This window comes from Haematobia irritans, unplaced genomic scaffold (assembly GCF_050003625.1).
Source record: "Haematobia irritans isolate KBUSLIRL unplaced genomic scaffold, ASM5000362v1 scaffold_6, whole genome shotgun sequence".
Classification (NCBI taxonomy): Eukaryota; Metazoa; Arthropoda; class Insecta; order Diptera; family Muscidae; genus Haematobia; species Haematobia irritans.
Window position 1 is genome coordinate 506,027 of NW_027445819.1, and position 18,525 is coordinate 524,551.

An 18,525-nucleotide genomic window follows, 5' to 3' on the forward strand; every position below is an offset into this window, starting at 1 on the left:
AAGACTAGCCCTCCAGTTATTAAAATTTATAACGCCAATGTCAGGGAATTAGGTATCCGAATTAAGAATTTGATTGGTCATAATCATTTTACAATTAAAATTGCAAATAGGAATATGGTTTGCCTGAAAATGGTACAGATAGATGATTACGATAAGGTTTGTAGTATGCTTATCGAGAAAATGTACAGATTTTTTACGTACACCCCAAAAAACAGAAAGCCATACACATTAGTAATAGATGGTTTGTCTAAAACATACGAGGTAGACGAGGTCAGGGATTTTATACTTGGCAAAGGGCTAGATATAGAAATTAAGACTTTGACGAACTTGGACAATGATAGGTGGCTTATCCAGTTGTCGATGGGGTCTGACGTCAAGGCCTTTCGTAAGATGGAGTACATCATACAATGCAGGGTGTACATGTCAAGGCCAAAGAAGGGTGGTCTTCTACAATGCCGAAACTGCCAACGTTTTGGCCACTCATCTATAAACTGCCATCTAGAATTTCGCTGTGTCAAATGCGGGCAGTCTCACGGACCTGCAAATTGCGATATCCCGGGAAAAGGGGAAAATAATGAAATGATCACCACGACACATCCGGACACTGGAGCTATAGTCCAGACCGTCGGAAAACCCGTTAGATGTGCAAATTGTAATGTGGAGGGCCATGTGGCCAGTGATAAGAGATGCCCAAGGAGATTAGAAATTCTACGAAGAATGAAGGAAAAGAAGACAGCAGAGCAGATGGCCAGATCTGAGCGTATTGTAGGCACTGGGGCACGGAGGGCCACAAATAGTGCGCAAGACAATATGAATCAACGAAGAAACGGAATGACATATGCAGGAGTGACAAGAGGGCCACAGGTGATGCCATCAAATTTTTTGCTTATGAATCCTCGACAAAGGGAGGAGGTTCGTCGCGGAAGAAATGGAGATGAGGACGAAATGTCGAGGGCAAACATGGCCATGAGTGGTTTTGACAACGAGGTCAAAAGAGTCCTGGGAGCAGATTTTCTCACTTGCATGAAAAGAATTGATCGTTTCAGGAGTGAGTATAGTCGACTTGAAAGTGATGACGAGAGAATGCAGGCCATGGTGGGTCTCCTATGGAGCTTCCGCGGAGATGGACAGCATTAAATGTATATTTGTAAATGTGAATTCGATAGTGTCTATGGTCAGAAGACACTATCTGCATCTTTTTGTAAAGGGACATCGGCCCGATGTACTCATGATTGCTGAACACAAACTTAGAGATGGTCGTGAATTTGATTTGGAGGGGTATAGGGTTTTCCGACAAAACAGATCTGGACAAAATGGAGGTGGGACGGCGATATGCCTTAGAAATAGTATTCGAGGGGAAAGGGTCTCAATTAGTTTTAGGGAGATTGAGGGGACAGTTATTAAGGTGAAAGGGTCAAGGGATCGGATTATTTATTTTGTGTCACTGTATTGTAGACCCCGGGGGGTATTATGTCGGGAGGATCTGGACTTACTTGAAGACTTAATTGGGTCGGACGATGCGATAATAGGGGGTGATTTGAATGCTAGGCATTACTCTTGGGGGGGTACTACTACAAATTTAAAAGGAAGGACTTTAAGAGAGTGGCTTGATATGAGCCCAACATTGGTAATTAGACCAACAAGGGAACCCACGACCAGGTCGAATTTTATTGACATATTTTTGACTACAGTAGGGGTAGGACTAAGTGATGGGCAAAATGGTAGACAGACTATTGACGGGTTACGGACTTTAGACTATGACTCGGACCATAGGGCGGTTGAAATGGATATTGTGTTCGGCAATCTTGAGACAGAGGTGCCATCTGAAATATACATTTATAGTAAGATGAGGAGACGGGTCTTTAATGACTCCCTGGCCACGACCCTGGCTACTGCGACACCACCAATTGACCGAAACTGCACAAAGATGGAAATTGATGAACAAGTGGACTTTCTGACCAGAGCTATAAATACTGCAATGGAGGGTAGTATACCGAAGGTGACACCAAGTGGTGGTAAAATGCTCAAACTTTCGCCAGATATTCTCTCGTTGATAGCACAGAAAAAGACCCTCCGGAGGACACTATTCAGAATACATGACAGCGATAGGGCTCGTTTGCTGAGGACGCAGATACGGCTCCTTGGGATCATCATTAAGGAAAGAATTGTACTTCTTGAAGAGAAAAGAAACTTCGGCATACTATCGAAAATAAGAAATGGGAACAATCTATTCAGGGACTTGAGGAAACTCACTGGTTCAAAGATTGGAAGAGAAATGTGTGACATAAGGGATGGTGATGGTAGACTAGTTTCATCTGATCGAGAAAAGGCCGAAGCACTTGCTTCAGTCTTTTCTGGGGAACAGGAATTAGTGGATGAGGAGACAACGAGGAGAAATTCCCCGATGCTGTTTTTTGGTCAACATTTCCTTGCAAATGGGGAGGCAATTGGAATGACAGATGCACCTCCGGTTCGGTTGGTCAAACCTGAGGAGATTGGAATGAAGTTAAGACGACTTTGCAATAAGAAGAGTGCGGGGAAAGACAGAATTCCCAATTTTGTAATTAGGAAAATGGATAATAGGACTTGGGGACATCTCGCTATTATCTTCAATCATTGCCTAAACATCGGCTATTTCCCGGATGGATGGAAGGAGGCGATAGTGGTGCCTATTTTGAAACCGGGTAAGGATCCGACCGATCCGAAGTCATATAGGCCCATCTCACTGACCTCGAACTTGGGGAAGTTATTCGAGATTATAATTCTGGACAGAATGGAGAATCATATTGATGCAGAAGGAGTCATAAAGGACTTTCAGCTGGGCTTTAGGGCCGGAACATCCACCGAGCATGCCCTTATGGTGCTTACTGATATGGTGTCAAAAGGTTTCTCGAATCGTAGTGCGACACTGGTGGTCAGCCTCGACTTTGAGAGAGCGTTTGACACGGTATGGCATATGGGCCTTATCACGAAGCTCGAGTCATATGGTTTTCACCCGCATTTGACGGATCTGCTGAGGAACTATCTAAGTGGAAGGCGGCTCTCTGTTTGCGTTCGTGGGGTAATGTCGCAGCCCCGGGATATTTTGGCAGGCGTGCCTCAGGGTTCGGTCCTGGCCCCGACCCTCTATAACCTCTATCTGGCGGATATTCCCCAGCCCCCGGATGATGTCCTAATTATAGCGTATGCCGATGACATTTTGGTGGCGTCTACTCATGCTAGAGCGAGGGCTGCGCAGGCTAGATTAGAGAGATACTTGGCTGAGCTCAATGGATATTTTGGAGAATGGAGACTGCGGTTGAATGTGTCGAAATGCAATTCCATAATTTTTAGGGCGAGGGGGGCTGGCATTTATAGAAATGCTATGCGTTTTGTTCCTTCCGTTAAAATTGGTGGGGAGGTGATCCAAAATGGGGATGAGTTGAAATATCTGGGAATTAGATTTCAGGAAAATTTCACGTTTACGCGTCAGGTGGATGATGCGATCAGGAGAGGCAGGGCTGCATATCAGACGCTGCGTAAGGTTATGGGTCAGAGTCGGGGTCTCACTGTTCGAGTAAAGATGACCATATACAAGACTATTGTGAGGCCTGTGATCTCCTACGGTTTTGCGGCATGGAGTGCGATATCATCCAGGCAGATGGAGAGGATAAGGCAGATGGAGAGGAGGATGCTCAGGCACTGCCTCGGTTTGGTGGGCTCACGTCAAATGGGGGTGTATAGGCTACCCCCGAATCAGGAGGTATATGATAAAAGTGGATTGGGCAGGGTAGATGCGTATATGGTAAGTTCGACAATTGCGCGACATAGAGGGCTTTCGGAACATCCAAATGGGATAGTTAGGCGATGTTGCATTTCTAGGGAATATTATGAGCGGGTTCTCGGGGCTGGGGGGCACCTCGCGCCCATGAGCCTCGTCTACCTCGATGAAGACGGCCTTCTTTTTGATGATGAGGGCAGGCTTATTTTTTACAATAGAAGTTTTGGGTCGTTTGATGTGATAAGTGACTCGTACAGTTTGTCACAATAAACTTATCGTGATCATTTGATAAGTACTTTCTCCTCTTTTGTATATAAAATTTCACTATCCTGAATTGATATCATTTATGTTATTTTATTACTTTTATTTTTGTGTTTTTTTTGTAAATAGTGTAAATAGTGTACATATCTTTTTAGCTTAAGTCTTAGTTATAGAAACAAACAAAAAAAAGAATAATGATATCCCGGTTTTTTCCTCCCTTTTTTAACGGGAAAATTGAAGAAAATGATAGACGAAAGTCATATTGGCGAAACGAAGTAGTAAATGGGCTAGTCTTACGTAGCTATTTAATTTGACAGATAATATATGAATTTCTAGAAAAATGTCACTTTATACATGCTAGAAGTATTTAAAACACACAAAAATCTTATATTACAAATTACAATGTAAAATTAGTTCTTAAGAGACATGGGAAATAAAAACTGAAAACTGAACTGAAACTGCGGAACAGTATTAGTTCTTGTGCATCATTCGTGAAGTGAAATTTAAAAGTGAAAAATGACTGGTCGTGGTAAAGGTGGCAAAGGCTTGGGAAAAGGTGGCGCTAAACGTCATCGTAAAGTGTTGCGTGATAACATCCAAGGTATTACCAAGCCTGCAATCAGACGTTTGGCTCGTCGTGGCGGTGTAAAACGTATCTCTGGATTGATATACGAAGAAACCCGTGGTGTCCTCAAGGTGTTTTTGGAAAACGTTATTCGTGATGCTGTCACCTACACCGAACATGCTAAGCGTAAAACCGTCACCGCTATGGATGTCGTCTACGCTTTGAAGAGACAAGGCCGCACTTTGTACGGTTTCGGCGGTTAAACATTTTCTTGACGCTATTTGGAGAATATTTAAATACTTTAATACAAAAACAATCGGTCCTTTTCAGGACCACAAAATATATTTACAAAAGAGATCATCTTGTTACAAATTTATTTAATTATTTTAATAATAAAATTTTAAATTTACTTGGTTTAAATAAAATTACAAACATTTGGTTTGCCGTCGGCAAAACATTGTTACTAACCCAATGAAACAATTATGTATGGACTTACCAAAGGCGACTACTATGCTATTTTTCTGCCGTCGGCACTTGAAAAACATGACATACGCTACAAAAGAAAAACACTACGAATGTAATACATACGAAACATATATGCAATTCTCTATATGTCATTTCTCGTCCCATTCCCCAAAGAAAATGATTCTATGATTCTCTTACTCTCTTTTTGCAGAAATCAAAGAAAATGATTCTATGTTGCACTGTACTCGATCCTAGTGTCATTTATTTGTTCTTTTGCGTGACGTTCTTACTCTCTTTTTGCAGAAATCAGTTATGTATGTATTGATACAAACAGCTTTCTCTGTCATCAACTATTTGCAACTTCCCGCTAGAAGTTACGAACACTTACGATCCTACTAGACTTCGGCTTTGCCAAAGCATACAAAAGATACATATGTAGTAAATAATCAGAGTTGATACAGATGAAAATAAAAACACTTCGGCTCAGAAAACGAATGCTCTCTTAATGAAATTGGTGGGAATTTGTTGTTTTTCGATATTAGGAATAAATGACATTAGATAGGAACAAAATGAAAAAATGAAGTGACGAAATTTTTCGATGTCATAACAGATGAAAACTAAATATATGTATATATATCTTCATATAATTTTTTTATAGTAAATTTTATTGTTACTGAAAAAAAGTATGTATGAAATTATATTGTTTGAAAATATTTTTTCTCTTTTTAAAAATGTTTTGTCGTCCTGAAAAGGACGGATTGTTGTTTGATAGAGATACGATGGTCTGTATTTACATTTTCTTGTAGATAATTTAAGCCTTCTTTTCGGTCTTCTTGGGCAAGAGAACAGCTTGGATGTTTGGCAATACACCACCTTGAGCAATGGTGACACCGGACAACAATTTGTTCAATTCTTCGTCATTACGGATAGCCAATTGCAAGTGACGAGGGATAATTCTTGTCTTTTTGTTGTCACGAGCAGCGTTACCAGCCAATTCAAGAACTTCAGCGGCCAAGTATTCCATCACAGCAGCCAAGTAAACTGGAGCTCCAGCACCAACACGCTCAGCATAGTTGCCTTTGCGCAAAAGACGATGAATACGACCGACGGGGAATTGAAGCCCAGCACGATTGGAACGAGACTTTGCCTTTCCCTTAACTTTGCCACCTTTACCGCGTCCAGACATGTTTCAATTTTTTTTTCTTTTTCACTTCACTTCACAAAACACTAATGATAGCGTTTAACTAGTTGTCAGTTCTTTATATACTTTTCGTTCGAGCTATTTAATACATTTGAGGGTTGTTTTGCTGCACGAAGAGGCTACCTGAATATCTTGTCCACGAAATGGTACAAATGTGTGCTCATCGCTGCGCACACACAAAATTCTCTTTTGAACAGTGTAAACAGTGTTTGTGTGAAAAAAAAATAGTGAAAATGCCTCCAAAAGCCAGTGGTAAAGCAGCAAAGAAGGCCGGCAAAGCCCAAAAGAACATCACAAAGGGTGACAAGACCAAGAGACGCACCAAGCGTAAGGAGAGTTATGCCATCTACATTTACAAAGTGTTGAAGCAAGTACATCCCGATACTGGTATCTCTTCAAAGGCAATGAGCATCATGAACAGTTTCGTTAATGATATCTTCGAACGTATTGCCGCCGAAGCCTCTCGTTTGGCTCACTACAACAAGCGTTCCACCATCACCAGTCGGGAAATCCAAACTGCCGTTCGTCTATTATTGCCCGGTGAATTGGCTAAGCACGCTGTCAGTGAAGGTACCAAAGCCGTTACTAAGTACACCAGCTCCAAGTAAATGGCTTTATATTTCGTCGAAAATTTATTTCCTCCACCATCAAAGGCCCTTTTCAGGGCCACAAAAATCATTAAAAAAGAGATTTTCTTTGTTGATCAACTAAAAACAAAATATCCTTATTTTATTTCAATAACAAAAAAAAAAATAAATACATCTTCCATCGAATAATAACAAATAATTGATTTTTCAACTAAGATAAATTCAATGTTGTAATCTTCATTTTATTAAAATTCTATTATGGCATTTCATTACTATGTCTAACTTCTATTAAAATTCTAATTTGGCATTTCATTACTGTTTCTTCAATATTTCTTCTTTTTATTTTTCTTCATTATAATAACGTCGCTATAATATTTTTCTCAGAGTAAAAGACTTCAATATTTCTTCTTTTTATTTTTCTTCATTATAATAACGTCGCTATAATATTTTTCTCAGAGTAAAAGACTCTATTACATTGATCGTATGCATTACTGTAAATGGCGTAGTTAAAGGATGTGTGTGTGTGAGAGAGAGTTTTGATGATGACTCTATGCGTAGGTACATGAAACCTTTTTTTCTAGAATTCTAATTGCTGCGGTTTATTACCACATCCCAATTGGCTAATCCAGTTTTGGAAAAATTCCCATAAAACATGTGATTATAAATTTCAATTTTACCGTGAAAAATAGATTAAGTACAATGTATATTTATTTAAATAAAAATTAGGTAAAAAAACAAAATTGTTTGCATAAAATTTGTTCTCTTTTTCAAAGATATTTTGTAGCCCTGAAAAGGGCTGTTAGATAAACTGCTTTCGAATATCGAAAATAATCATTCTGCCATGAAATAGAAAATTTACTTCTTGGCGGCGGCTTTTTTAGCAGCTGGTTTCTTGGCAGCGGCGGCCTTTTTGGGTTTGGCTGCTGCTACTGTTTTTGCCTTGGGTGCTTTTGGTTTTGTGGCGGAGGCCTTGGCCTTGGCGGCGGTTTTTGCTGGTTTAGCTTTAACTGTACCGGTCTTTTTGGCAGTTTTAGCCTTAGCCTTTTCGGTCTTCTTCTTTTCTGCTGTCTTCTTAGCGGCAGAAGGTTTCTTTGCAGCAGCCTTCTTTTCTCCACTGGCCTTTTTGGGTGCGGCAGCCTTCTTTTTCTTATCACCAGCTGGGGCCTTCTTCTTTTCGGCGCTCATTGCTTTAGACATTTTGAATGAACCAGATGCACCCTTACCTTTAGTTTGGATCAATTTTCCACTGGCAACAGCGCCCTTCAAATACTTCTTGATGAAGGGAGCCAATTTTTGGGCATCAACTTTGTAGGTGCTGGCCAAATATTTCTTGATGGCAGGCAATGATGAACCACCACGTTCTTTCAATGTTTTGATGGCAGCATCGACCATTTGTTGGGTTGGTGGATGAGATGGGGCAGCAGAGGGCTTCTTTGCCTTGGCAGCAGCTTTTTTAGGTGCCTTTTTCTCAACAGCGGCAACTGGAGATGCGGTGGCTTCAACTACGGCGGCGTCAGACATGTTTCACTATATTTTTCACTTCAAACACTAATATACACTAACACGCGTGTACGTTGGTTATATATATTTTTTACCGTTCAACGTAGCTATTCTTGGGTACATCGGAATTATGAGAAGTACATAGTAGTCAGCTACGAAATTTTGTGAATTCTTGTGTGGAAGAGAATAAATTTTTTCACAAAAGTTTTGATAGAATAATTAAATTTATGATGACATAGTAAATATATTTAATTGGAATTTATCACATTTCTCTAGTAGAGATATCCACCTAAATGACAAAAAGGACTTCAATTAATAATATTGAAGGACTAGAGTATTATAATCTTTTGAGTTGAAAGTTTATAAAAGTGTCATCATAAATTTCCAACTAAATTATATAAATTTTAGTATTTTTATTGAAAATTGTATAAAATAAAAAAATTATAGGGAATCTTGATATGTTTTCTTTAAAAAAATACGAAAAAATTATACATTTTGCATAGTTTTCATGGTAAAATATTCAATTATATTATGTCGTCTATGACAGTGGAATTCATCATATTGGGATATTTTCCATGAATAAAAGTTTTTCTGCAAATTAATTTGAAAGCTCAAAAGTGAAAATGTTTTAGGAAATTTTCATTCAAAAATATAATAGAAATCACAAATTTCTACTAAAATATAACATTAATAATAAAAAGTGTCAAATTGTAACGAAAAGTTAAAATAATCGTGAAGGTGTGGTATATCATGTACAGCGATGTTAACAATGTTGAATATAGTTGAAACCATAAAATTAAAATATTTGCAAAAGAAATGAAATGTATATATGAAAAATATTAAAACATCGTAGAAAAAATACATGTCGGATTATAATACCATTTTAACAAAATTTTAAATCGAAATACTATGAATAAAAATTTGCCATAGCTGATATACCACCTCTAGCCAAATTTTAAGAAGTAAAGTAATTGGCTATTTTTGATATAAAATTTCGCAAAAAAAAAACTAAAAGAATTATAACAACAGATGGAATAAATTTAAGTCTAACGACTTTAGGAAATATATAAACAATAAACACCCTAGAAAATTCAAAAACCATCTCCGATTTAGATTAGGGTTAGAAAATATTTCATAAAATGTTTGCCGCATTGAATGTAGCATTAGATGAAAATAAGAAACAAATCCTCCTACTTATATCTTTTCTTCTTTTGAAAAAATAAATTAATAGAAAATAAATTGTGAATGAGTACGAAAAAATGTAAAACCATTGGAAAGCAAAATCTACATCATATATCAACATTCCCTTCATATCCAACCTAATACAAAAAAAAAAACACAAATGCAATATATTTTATTGATATCAAATAATTAAGAATAAATTCTTGTCAACTGTAAAGTATTGAAAAAATTTTTTCTCTTTTTATAAAAATATTGTGGTCCTGAAAAGGACCGATTGTTTTTGTAAAAAAAGTTGGCTTTTAATATGTCAAAAATTTAAGCACGTTCTCCACGAATACGTCTGGCCAATTGGATATCCTTAGGCATGATGGTGACACGCTTAGCATGGATAGCGCACAAGTTGGTATCTTCGAATAGACCAACCAAGTAGGCTTCGCTAGCTTCTTGCAAGGCCATGACAGCAGAACTCTGGAAACGCAAGTCAGTTTTGAAATCTTGGGCAATTTCACGAACCAAACGTTGGAAAGGCAATTTGCGGATCAACAATTCTGTGCTCTTTTGGTAACGACGGATTTCACGCAAAGCAACGGTACCAGGGCGGAAACGATGGGGCTTCTTGACACCGCCGGTGGCTGGGGCACTCTTACGAGCAGCTTTAGTAGCCAATTGCTTACGAGGGGCTTTGCCACCGGTAGATTTACGGGCAGTTTGCTTAGTACGAGCCATTTTTCACTTTAATTCTTCACTTCACAAGATATGAACACAAACACTGTCAAAACGTTATTACTTGTGTGCCGAGCATGAACGCGCATATTTATAGAAAAATTGAGCGCGCAAACTGTTAGTTAAGGGTGTGTGTGGGGAAAGATTGAAATATTGTATCTTACAGCTGCCTGTATATACACGAAGTATACACGAACGAACCCGAGGGTAGATCGTGTTATTAATATTAGTAAGCATTTCAAGGAATTTTTGTATAAATAGAAGCGCATAGGCTGCGGAACAGTATTAGTTCTTGTGCATCATTCGTGAAGTGAAATTTAAAAGTGAAAAATGACTGGTCGTGGTAAAGGTGGCAAAGGCTTGGGAAAAGGTGGCGCTAAACGTCATCGTAAAGTGTTGCGTGATAACATCCAAGGTATTACCAAGCCTGCAATCAGACGTTTGGCTCGTCGTGGCGGTGTAAAACGTATCTCTGGATTGATATACGAAGAAACCCGTGGTGTCCTCAAGGTGTTTTTGGAAAACGTTATTCGTGATGCTGTCACCTACACCGAACATGCTAAGCGTAAAACCGTCACCGCTATGGATGTCGTCTACGCTTTGAAGAGACAAGGCCGCACTTTGTACGGTTTCGGCGGTTAAACATTTTCTTGACGCTATTTGGAGAATATTTAAATACTTTAATACAAAAACAATCGGTCCTTTTCAGGACCACAAAATATATTTACAAAAGAGATCATCTTGTTACAAATTTATTTAATTATTTTAATAATAAAATTTTAAATTTACTTGGTTTAAATAAAATTACAAACATTTGGTTTGCCGTCGGCAAAACATTGTTACTAACCCAATGAAACAATTATGTATGGACTTACCAAAGGCGACTACTATGCTATTTTTCTGCCGTCGGCACTTGAAAAACATGACATACGCTACAAAAGAAAAACACTACGAATGTAATACATACGAAACATATATGCAATTCTCTATATGTCATTTCTCGTCCCATTCCCCAAAGAAAATGATTCTATGATTCTCTTACTCTCTTTTTGCAGAAATCAAAGAAAATGATTCTATGTTGCACTGTACTCGATCCTAGTGTCATTTATTTGTTCTTTTGCGTGACGTTCTTACTCTCTTTTTGCAGAAATCAGTTATGTATGTATTGATACAAACAGCTTTCTCTGTCATCAACTATTTGCAACTTCCCGCTAGAAGTTACGAACACTTACGATCCTACTAGACTTCGGCTTTGCCAAAGCATACAAAAGATACATATGTAGTAAATAATCAGAGTTGATACAGATGAAAATAAAAACACTTCGGCTCAGAAAACGAATGCTCTCTTAATGAAATTGGTGGGAATTTGTTGTTTTTCGATATTAGGAATAAATGACATTAGATAGGAACAAAATGAAAAAATGAAGTGACGAAATTTTTCGATGTCATAACAGATGAAAACTAAATATATGTATATATATCTTCATATAATTTTTTTATAGTAAATTTTATTGTTACTGAAAAAAAGTATGTATGAAATTATATTGTTTGAAAATATTTTTTCTCTTTTTAAAAATGTTTTGTCGTCCTGAAAAGGACGGATTGTTGTTTGATAGAGATACGATGGTCTGTATTTACATTTTCTTGTAGATAATTTAAGCCTTCTTTTCGGTCTTCTTGGGCAAGAGAACAGCTTGGATGTTTGGCAATACACCACCTTGAGCAATGGTGACACCGGACAACAATTTGTTCAATTCTTCGTCATTACGGATAGCCAATTGCAAGTGACGAGGGATAATTCTTGTCTTTTTGTTGTCACGAGCAGCGTTACCAGCCAATTCAAGAACTTCAGCGGCCAAGTATTCCATCACAGCAGCCAAGTAAACTGGAGCTCCAGCACCAACACGCTCAGCATAGTTGCCTTTGCGCAAAAGACGATGAATACGACCGACGGGGAATTGAAGCCCAGCACGATTGGAACGAGACTTTGCCTTTCCCTTAACTTTGCCACCTTTACCGCGTCCAGACATGTTTCAATTTTTTTTTCTTTTTCACTTCACTTCACAAAACACTAATGATAGCGTTTAACTAGTTGTCAGTTCTTTATATACTTTTCGTTCGAGCTATTTAATACATTTGAGGGTTGTTTTGCTGCACGAAGAGGCTACCTGAATATCTTGTCCACGAAATGGTACAAATGTGTGCTCATCGCTGCGCACACACAAAATTCTCTTTTGAACAGTGTAAACAGTGTTTGTGTGAAAAAAAAATAGTGAAAATGCCTCCAAAAGCCAGTGGTAAAGCAGCAAAGAAGGCCGGCAAAGCCCAAAAGAACATCACAAAGGGTGACAAGACCAAGAGACGCACCAAGCGTAAGGAGAGTTATGCCATCTACATTTACAAAGTGTTGAAGCAAGTACATCCCGATACTGGTATCTCTTCAAAGGCAATGAGCATCATGAACAGTTTCGTTAATGATATCTTCGAACGTATTGCCGCCGAAGCCTCTCGTTTGGCTCACTACAACAAGCGTTCCACCATCACCAGTCGGGAAATCCAAACTGCCGTTCGTCTATTATTGCCCGGTGAATTGGCTAAGCACGCTGTCAGTGAAGGTACCAAAGCCGTTACTAAGTACACCAGCTCCAAGTAAATGGCTTTATATTTCGTCGAAAATTTATTTCCTCCACCATCAAAGGCCCTTTTCAGGGCCACAAAAATCATTAAAAAAGAGATTTTCTTTGTTGATCAACTAAAAACAAAATATCCTTATTTTATTTCAATAACAAAAAAAAAAATAAATACATCTTCCATCGAATAATAACAAATAATTGATTTTTCAACTAAGATAAATTCAATGTTGTAATCTTCATTTTATTAAAATTCTATTATGGCATTTCATTACTATGTCTAACTTCTATTAAAATTCTAATTTGGCATTTCATTACTGTTTCTTCAATATTTCTTCTTTTTATTTTTCTTCATTATAATAACGTCGCTATAATATTTTTCTCAGAGTAAAAGACTTCAATATTTCTTCTTTTTATTTTTCTTCATTATAATAACGTCGCTATAATATTTTTCTCAGAGTAAAAGACTCTATTACATTGATCGTATGCATTACTGTAAATGGCGTAGTTAAAGGATGTGTGTGTGTGAGAGAGAGTTTTGATGATGACTCTATGCGTAGGTACATGAAACCTTTTTTTCTAGAATTCTAATTGCTGCGGTTTATTACCACATCCCAATTGGCTAATCCAGTTTTGGAAAAATTCCCATAAAACATGTGATTATAAATTTCAATTTTACCGTGAAAAATAGATTAAGTACAATGTATATTTATTTAAATAAAAATTAGGTAAAAAAACAAAATTGTTTGCATAAAATTTGTTCTCTTTTTCAAAGATATTTTGTAGCCCTGAAAAGGGCTGTTAGATAAACTGCTTTCGAATATCGAAAATAATCATTCTGCCATGAAATAGAAAATTTACTTCTTGGCGGCGGCTTTTTTAGCAGCTGGTTTCTTGGCAGCGGCGGCCTTTTTGGGTTTGGCTGCTGCTACTGTTTTTGCCTTGGGTGCTTTTGGTTTTGTGGCGGAGGCCTTGGCCTTGGCGGCGGTTTTTGCTGGTTTAGCTTTAACTGTACCGGTCTTTTTGGCAGTTTTAGCCTTAGCCTTTTCGGTCTTCTTCTTTTCTGCTGTCTTCTTAGCGGCAGAAGGTTTCTTTGCAGCAGCCTTCTTTTCTCCACTGGCCTTTTTGGGTGCGGCAGCCTTCTTTTTCTTATCACCAGCTGGGGCCTTCTTCTTTTCGGCGCTCATTGCTTTAGACATTTTGAATGAACCAGATGCACCCTTACCTTTAGTTTGGATCAATTTTCCACTGGCAACAGCGCCCTTCAAATACTTCTTGATGAAGGGAGCCAATTTTTGGGCATCAACTTTGTAGGTGCTGGCCAAATATTTCTTGATGGCAGGCAATGATGAACCACCACGTTCTTTCAATGTTTTGATGGCAGCATCGACCATTTGTTGGGTTGGTGGATGAGATGGGGCAGCAGAGGGCTTCTTTGCCTTGGCAGCAGCTTTTTTAGGTGCCTTTTTCTCAACAGCGGCAACTGGAGATGCGGTGGCTTCAACTACGGCGGCGTCAGACATGTTTCACTATATTTTTCACTTCAAACACTAATATACACTAACACGCGTGTACGTTGGTTATATATATTTTTTACCGTTCAACGTAGCTATTCTTGGGTACATCGGAATTATGAGAAGTACATAGTAGTCAGCTACGAAATTTTGTGAATTCTTGTGTGGAAGAGAATAAATTTTTTCACAAAAGTTTTGATAGAATAATTAAATTTATGATGACATAGTAAATATATTTAATTGGAATTTATCACATTTCTCTAGTAGAGATATCCACCTAAATGACAAAAAGGACTTCAATTAATAATATTGAAGGACTAGAGTATTATAATCTTTTGAGTTGAAAGTTTATAAAAGTGTCATCATAAATTTCCAACTAAATTATATAAATTTTAGTATTTTTATTGAAAATTGTATAAAATAAAAAAATTATAGGGAATCTTGATATGTTTTCTTTAAAAAAATACGAAAAAATTATACATTTTGCATAGTTTTCATGGTAAAATATTCAATTATATTATGTCGTCTATGACAGTGGAATTCATCATATTGGGATATTTTCCATGAATAAAAGTTTTTCTGCAAATTAATTTGAAAGCTCAAAAGTGAAAATGTTTTAGGAAATTTTCATTCAAAAATATAATAGAAATCACAAATTTCTACTAAAATATAACATTAATAATAAAAAGTGTCAAATTGTAACGAAAAGTTAAAATAATCGTGAAGGTGTGGTATATCATGTACAGCGATGTTAACAATGTTGAATATAGTTGAAACCATAAAATTAAAATATTTGCAAAAGAAATGAAATGTATATATGAAAAATATTAAAACATCGTAGAAAAAATACATGTCGGATTATAATACCATTTTAACAAAATTTTAAATCGAAATACTATGAATAAAAATTTGCCATAGCTGATATACCACCTCTAGCCAAATTTTAAGAAGTAAAGTAATTGGCTATTTTTGATATAAAATTTCGCAAAAAAAAAACTAAAAGAATTATAACAACAGATGGAATAAATTTAAGTCTAACGACTTTAGGAAATATATAAACAATAAACACCCTAGAAAATTCAAAAACCATCTCCGATTTAGATTAGGGTTAGAAAATATTTCATAAAATGTTTGCCGCATTGAATGTAGCATTAGATGAAAATAAGAAACAAATCCTCCTACTTATATCTTTTCTTCTTTTGAAAAAATAAATTAATAGAAAATAAATTGTGAATGAGTACGAAAAAATGTAAAACCATTGGAAAGCAAAATCTACATCATATATCAACATTCCCTTCATATCCAACCTAATACAAAAAAAAAAACACAAATGCAATATATTTTATTGATATCAAATAATTAAGAATAAATTCTTGTCAACTGTAAAGTATTGAAAAAATTTTTTCTCTTTTTATAAAAATATTGTGGTCCTGAAAAGGACCGATTGTTTTTGTAAAAAAAGTTGGCTTTTAATATGTCAAAAATTTAAGCACGTTCTCCACGAATACGTCTGGCCAATTGGATATCCTTAGGCATGATGGTGACACGCTTAGCATGGATAGCGCACAAGTTGGTATCTTCGAATAGACCAACCAAGTAGGCTTCGCTAGCTTCTTGCAAGGCCATGACAGCAGAACTCTGGAAACGCAAGTCAGTTTTGAAATCTTGGGCAATTTCACGAACCAAACGTTGGAAAGGCAATTTGCGGATCAACAATTCTGTGCTCTTTTGGTAACGACGGATTTCACGCAAAGCAACGGTACCAGGGCGGAAACGATGGGGCTTCTTGACACCGCCGGTGGCTGGGGCACTCTTACGAGCAGCTTTAGTAGCCAATTGCTTACGAGGGGCTTTGCCACCGGTAGATTTACGGGCAGTTTGCTTAGTACGAGCCATTTTTCACTTTAATTCTTCACTTCACAAGATATGAACACAAACACTGTCAAAACGTTATTACTTGTGTGCCGAGCATGAACGCGCATATTTATAGAAAAATTGAGCGCGCAAACTGTTAGTTAAGGGTGTGTGTGGGGAAAGATTGAAATATTGTATCTTACAGCTGCCTGTATATACACGAAGTATACACGAACGAACCCGAGGGTAGATCGTGTTATTAATATTAGTAAGCATTTCAAGGAATTTTTGTATAAATAGAAGCGCATAGGCTGCGGAACAGTATTAGTTCTTGTGCATCATTCGTGAAGTGAAATTTAAAAGTGAAAAATGACTGGTCGTGGTAAAGGTGGCAAAGGCTTGGGAAAAGGTGGCGCTAAACGTCATCGTAAAGTGTTGCGTGATAACATCCAAGGTATTACCAAGCCTGCAATCAGACGTTTGGCTCGTCGTGGCGGTGTAAAACGTATCTCTGGATTGATATACGAAGAAACCCGTGGTGTCCTCAAGGTGTTTTTGGAAAACGTTATTCGTGATGCTGTCACCTACACCGAACATGCTAAGCGTAAAACCGTCACCGCTATGGATGTCGTCTACGCTTTGAAGAGACAAGGCCGCACTTTGTACGGTTTCGGCGGTTAAACATTTTCTTGACGCTATTTGGAGAATATTTAAATACTTTAATACAAAAACAATCGGTCCTTTTCAGGACCACAAAATATATTTACAAAAGAGATCATCTTGTTACAAATTTATTTAATTATTTTAATAATAAAATTTTAAATTTACTTGGTTTAAATAAAATTACAAACATTTGGTTTGCCGTCGGCAAAACATTGTTACTAACCCAATGAAACAATTATGTATGGACTTACCAAAGGCGACTACTATGCTATTTTTCTGCCGTCGGCACTTGAAAAACATGACATACGCTACAAAAGAAAAACACTACGAATGTAATACATACGAAACATATATGCAATTCTCTATATGTCATTTCTCGTCCCATTCCCCAAAGAAAATGATTCTATGATTCTCTTACTCTCTTTTTGCAGAAATCAAAGAAAATGATTCTATGTTGCACTGTACTCGATCCTAGTGTCATTTATTTGTTCTTTTGCGTGACGTTCTTACTCTCTTTTTGCAGAAATCAGTTATGTATGTATTGATACAAACAGCTTTCTCTGTCATCAACTATTTGCAACTTCCCGCTAGAAGTTACGAACACTTACGATCCTACTAGACTTCGGCTTTGCCAAAGCATACAAAAGATACATATGTAGTAAATAATCAGAGTTGATACAGATGAAAATAAAAACACTTCGGCTCAGAAAACGAATGCTCTCTTAATGAAATTGGTGGGAATTTGTTGTTTTTCGATATTAGGAATAAATGACATTAGATAGGAACAAAATGAAAAAATGAAGTGACGAAATTTTTCGATGTCATAACAGATGAAAACTAAATATATGTATATATATCTTCATATAATTTTTTTATAGTAAATTTTATTGTTACTGAAAAAAAGTATGTATGAAATTATATTGTTTGAAAATATTTTTTCTCTTTTTAAAAATGTTTTGTCGTCCTGAAAAGGACGGATTGTTGTTTGATAGAGATACGATGGTCTGTATTTACATTTTCTTGTAGATAATTTAAGCCTTCTTTTCGGTCTTCTTGGGCAAGAGAACAGCTTGGATGTTTGGCAATACACCACCTTGAGCAATGGTGACACCGGACAACAATTTGTTCAATTCTTCGTCATTACGGATAGCCAATTGCAAGTGACGAGGGATAATTCTTGTCTTTTTGTTGTCACGAGCAGCGTTACCAGCCAATTCAAGAACTTCAGCGGCCAAGTATTCCATCACAGCAGCCAAGTAAACTGGAGCTCCAGCACCAACACGCTCAGCATAGTTGCCTTTGCGCAAAAGACGATGAATACGACCGACGGGGAATTGAAGCCCAGCACGATTGGAACGAGACTTTGCCTTTCCCTTAACTTTGCCACCTTTACCGCGTCCAGACATGTTTCAATTTTTTTTTCTTTTTCACTTCACTTCACAAAACACTAATGATAGCGTTTAACTAGTTGTCAGTTCTTTATATACTTTTCGTTCGAGCTATTTAATACATTTGAGGGTTGTTTTGCTGCACGAAGAGGCTACCTGAATATCTTGTCCACGAAATGGTACAAATGTGTGCTCATCGCTGCGCACACACAAAATTCTCTTTTGAACAGTG

General features: G+C 37.2%; 5 protein-coding genes across 5 annotated transcripts; all 5 read right to left on the reverse strand.

The window, feature by feature from the left end:
- Positions 1-5,862: 5,862 nt before the first annotated feature.
- Positions 5,863-6,237, reverse strand: LOC142242604 (histone H2A). The gene has a single exon (XM_075314171.1). The coding sequence runs from the start codon at positions 6,235-6,237 to the stop codon at positions 5,863-5,865; it is 375 nt and encodes a 124-aa protein (XP_075170286.1).
- Positions 6,238-9,836: 3,599 nt separating this feature from the next.
- LOC142242620 (histone H3) lies at positions 9,837-10,247 on the reverse strand. Its single transcript, XM_075314188.1, has one exon. The coding sequence runs from the start codon at positions 10,245-10,247 to the stop codon at positions 9,837-9,839; it is 411 nt and encodes a 136-aa protein (XP_075170303.1).
- Positions 10,248-11,899: 1,652 nt separating this feature from the next.
- LOC142242603 (histone H2A) lies at positions 11,900-12,274 on the reverse strand. The gene has a single exon (XM_075314170.1). The coding sequence runs from the start codon at positions 12,272-12,274 to the stop codon at positions 11,900-11,902; it is 375 nt and encodes a 124-aa protein (XP_075170285.1).
- A 3,599-nt stretch (positions 12,275-15,873) lies between these two features.
- Positions 15,874-16,284, reverse strand: LOC142242619 (histone H3). Its single transcript, XM_075314186.1, has one exon. The coding sequence runs from the start codon at positions 16,282-16,284 to the stop codon at positions 15,874-15,876; it is 411 nt and encodes a 136-aa protein (XP_075170301.1).
- A 1,652-nt stretch (positions 16,285-17,936) lies between these two features.
- On the reverse strand, positions 17,937-18,311 carry LOC142242602 (histone H2A). Its single transcript, XM_075314169.1, has one exon. The coding sequence runs from the start codon at positions 18,309-18,311 to the stop codon at positions 17,937-17,939; it is 375 nt and encodes a 124-aa protein (XP_075170284.1).
- Between the last annotated feature and the right edge of the window lie 214 nt (positions 18,312-18,525).

Coding starts and splice junctions, on each gene's coding strand:
- LOC142242604 (XM_075314171.1), bottom strand. CDS start 6,237: ATGTCTGGACGCGGTAAAGGTGGCAAAGTTAAGGGAAAGGCAAAGTCT.
- LOC142242620 (XM_075314188.1), bottom strand. CDS start 10,247: ATGGCTCGTACTAAGCAAACTGCCCGTAAATCTACCGGTGGCAAAGCC.
- LOC142242603 (XM_075314170.1), bottom strand. CDS start 12,274: ATGTCTGGACGCGGTAAAGGTGGCAAAGTTAAGGGAAAGGCAAAGTCT.
- LOC142242619 (XM_075314186.1), bottom strand. CDS start 16,284: ATGGCTCGTACTAAGCAAACTGCCCGTAAATCTACCGGTGGCAAAGCC.
- LOC142242602 (XM_075314169.1), bottom strand. CDS start 18,311: ATGTCTGGACGCGGTAAAGGTGGCAAAGTTAAGGGAAAGGCAAAGTCT.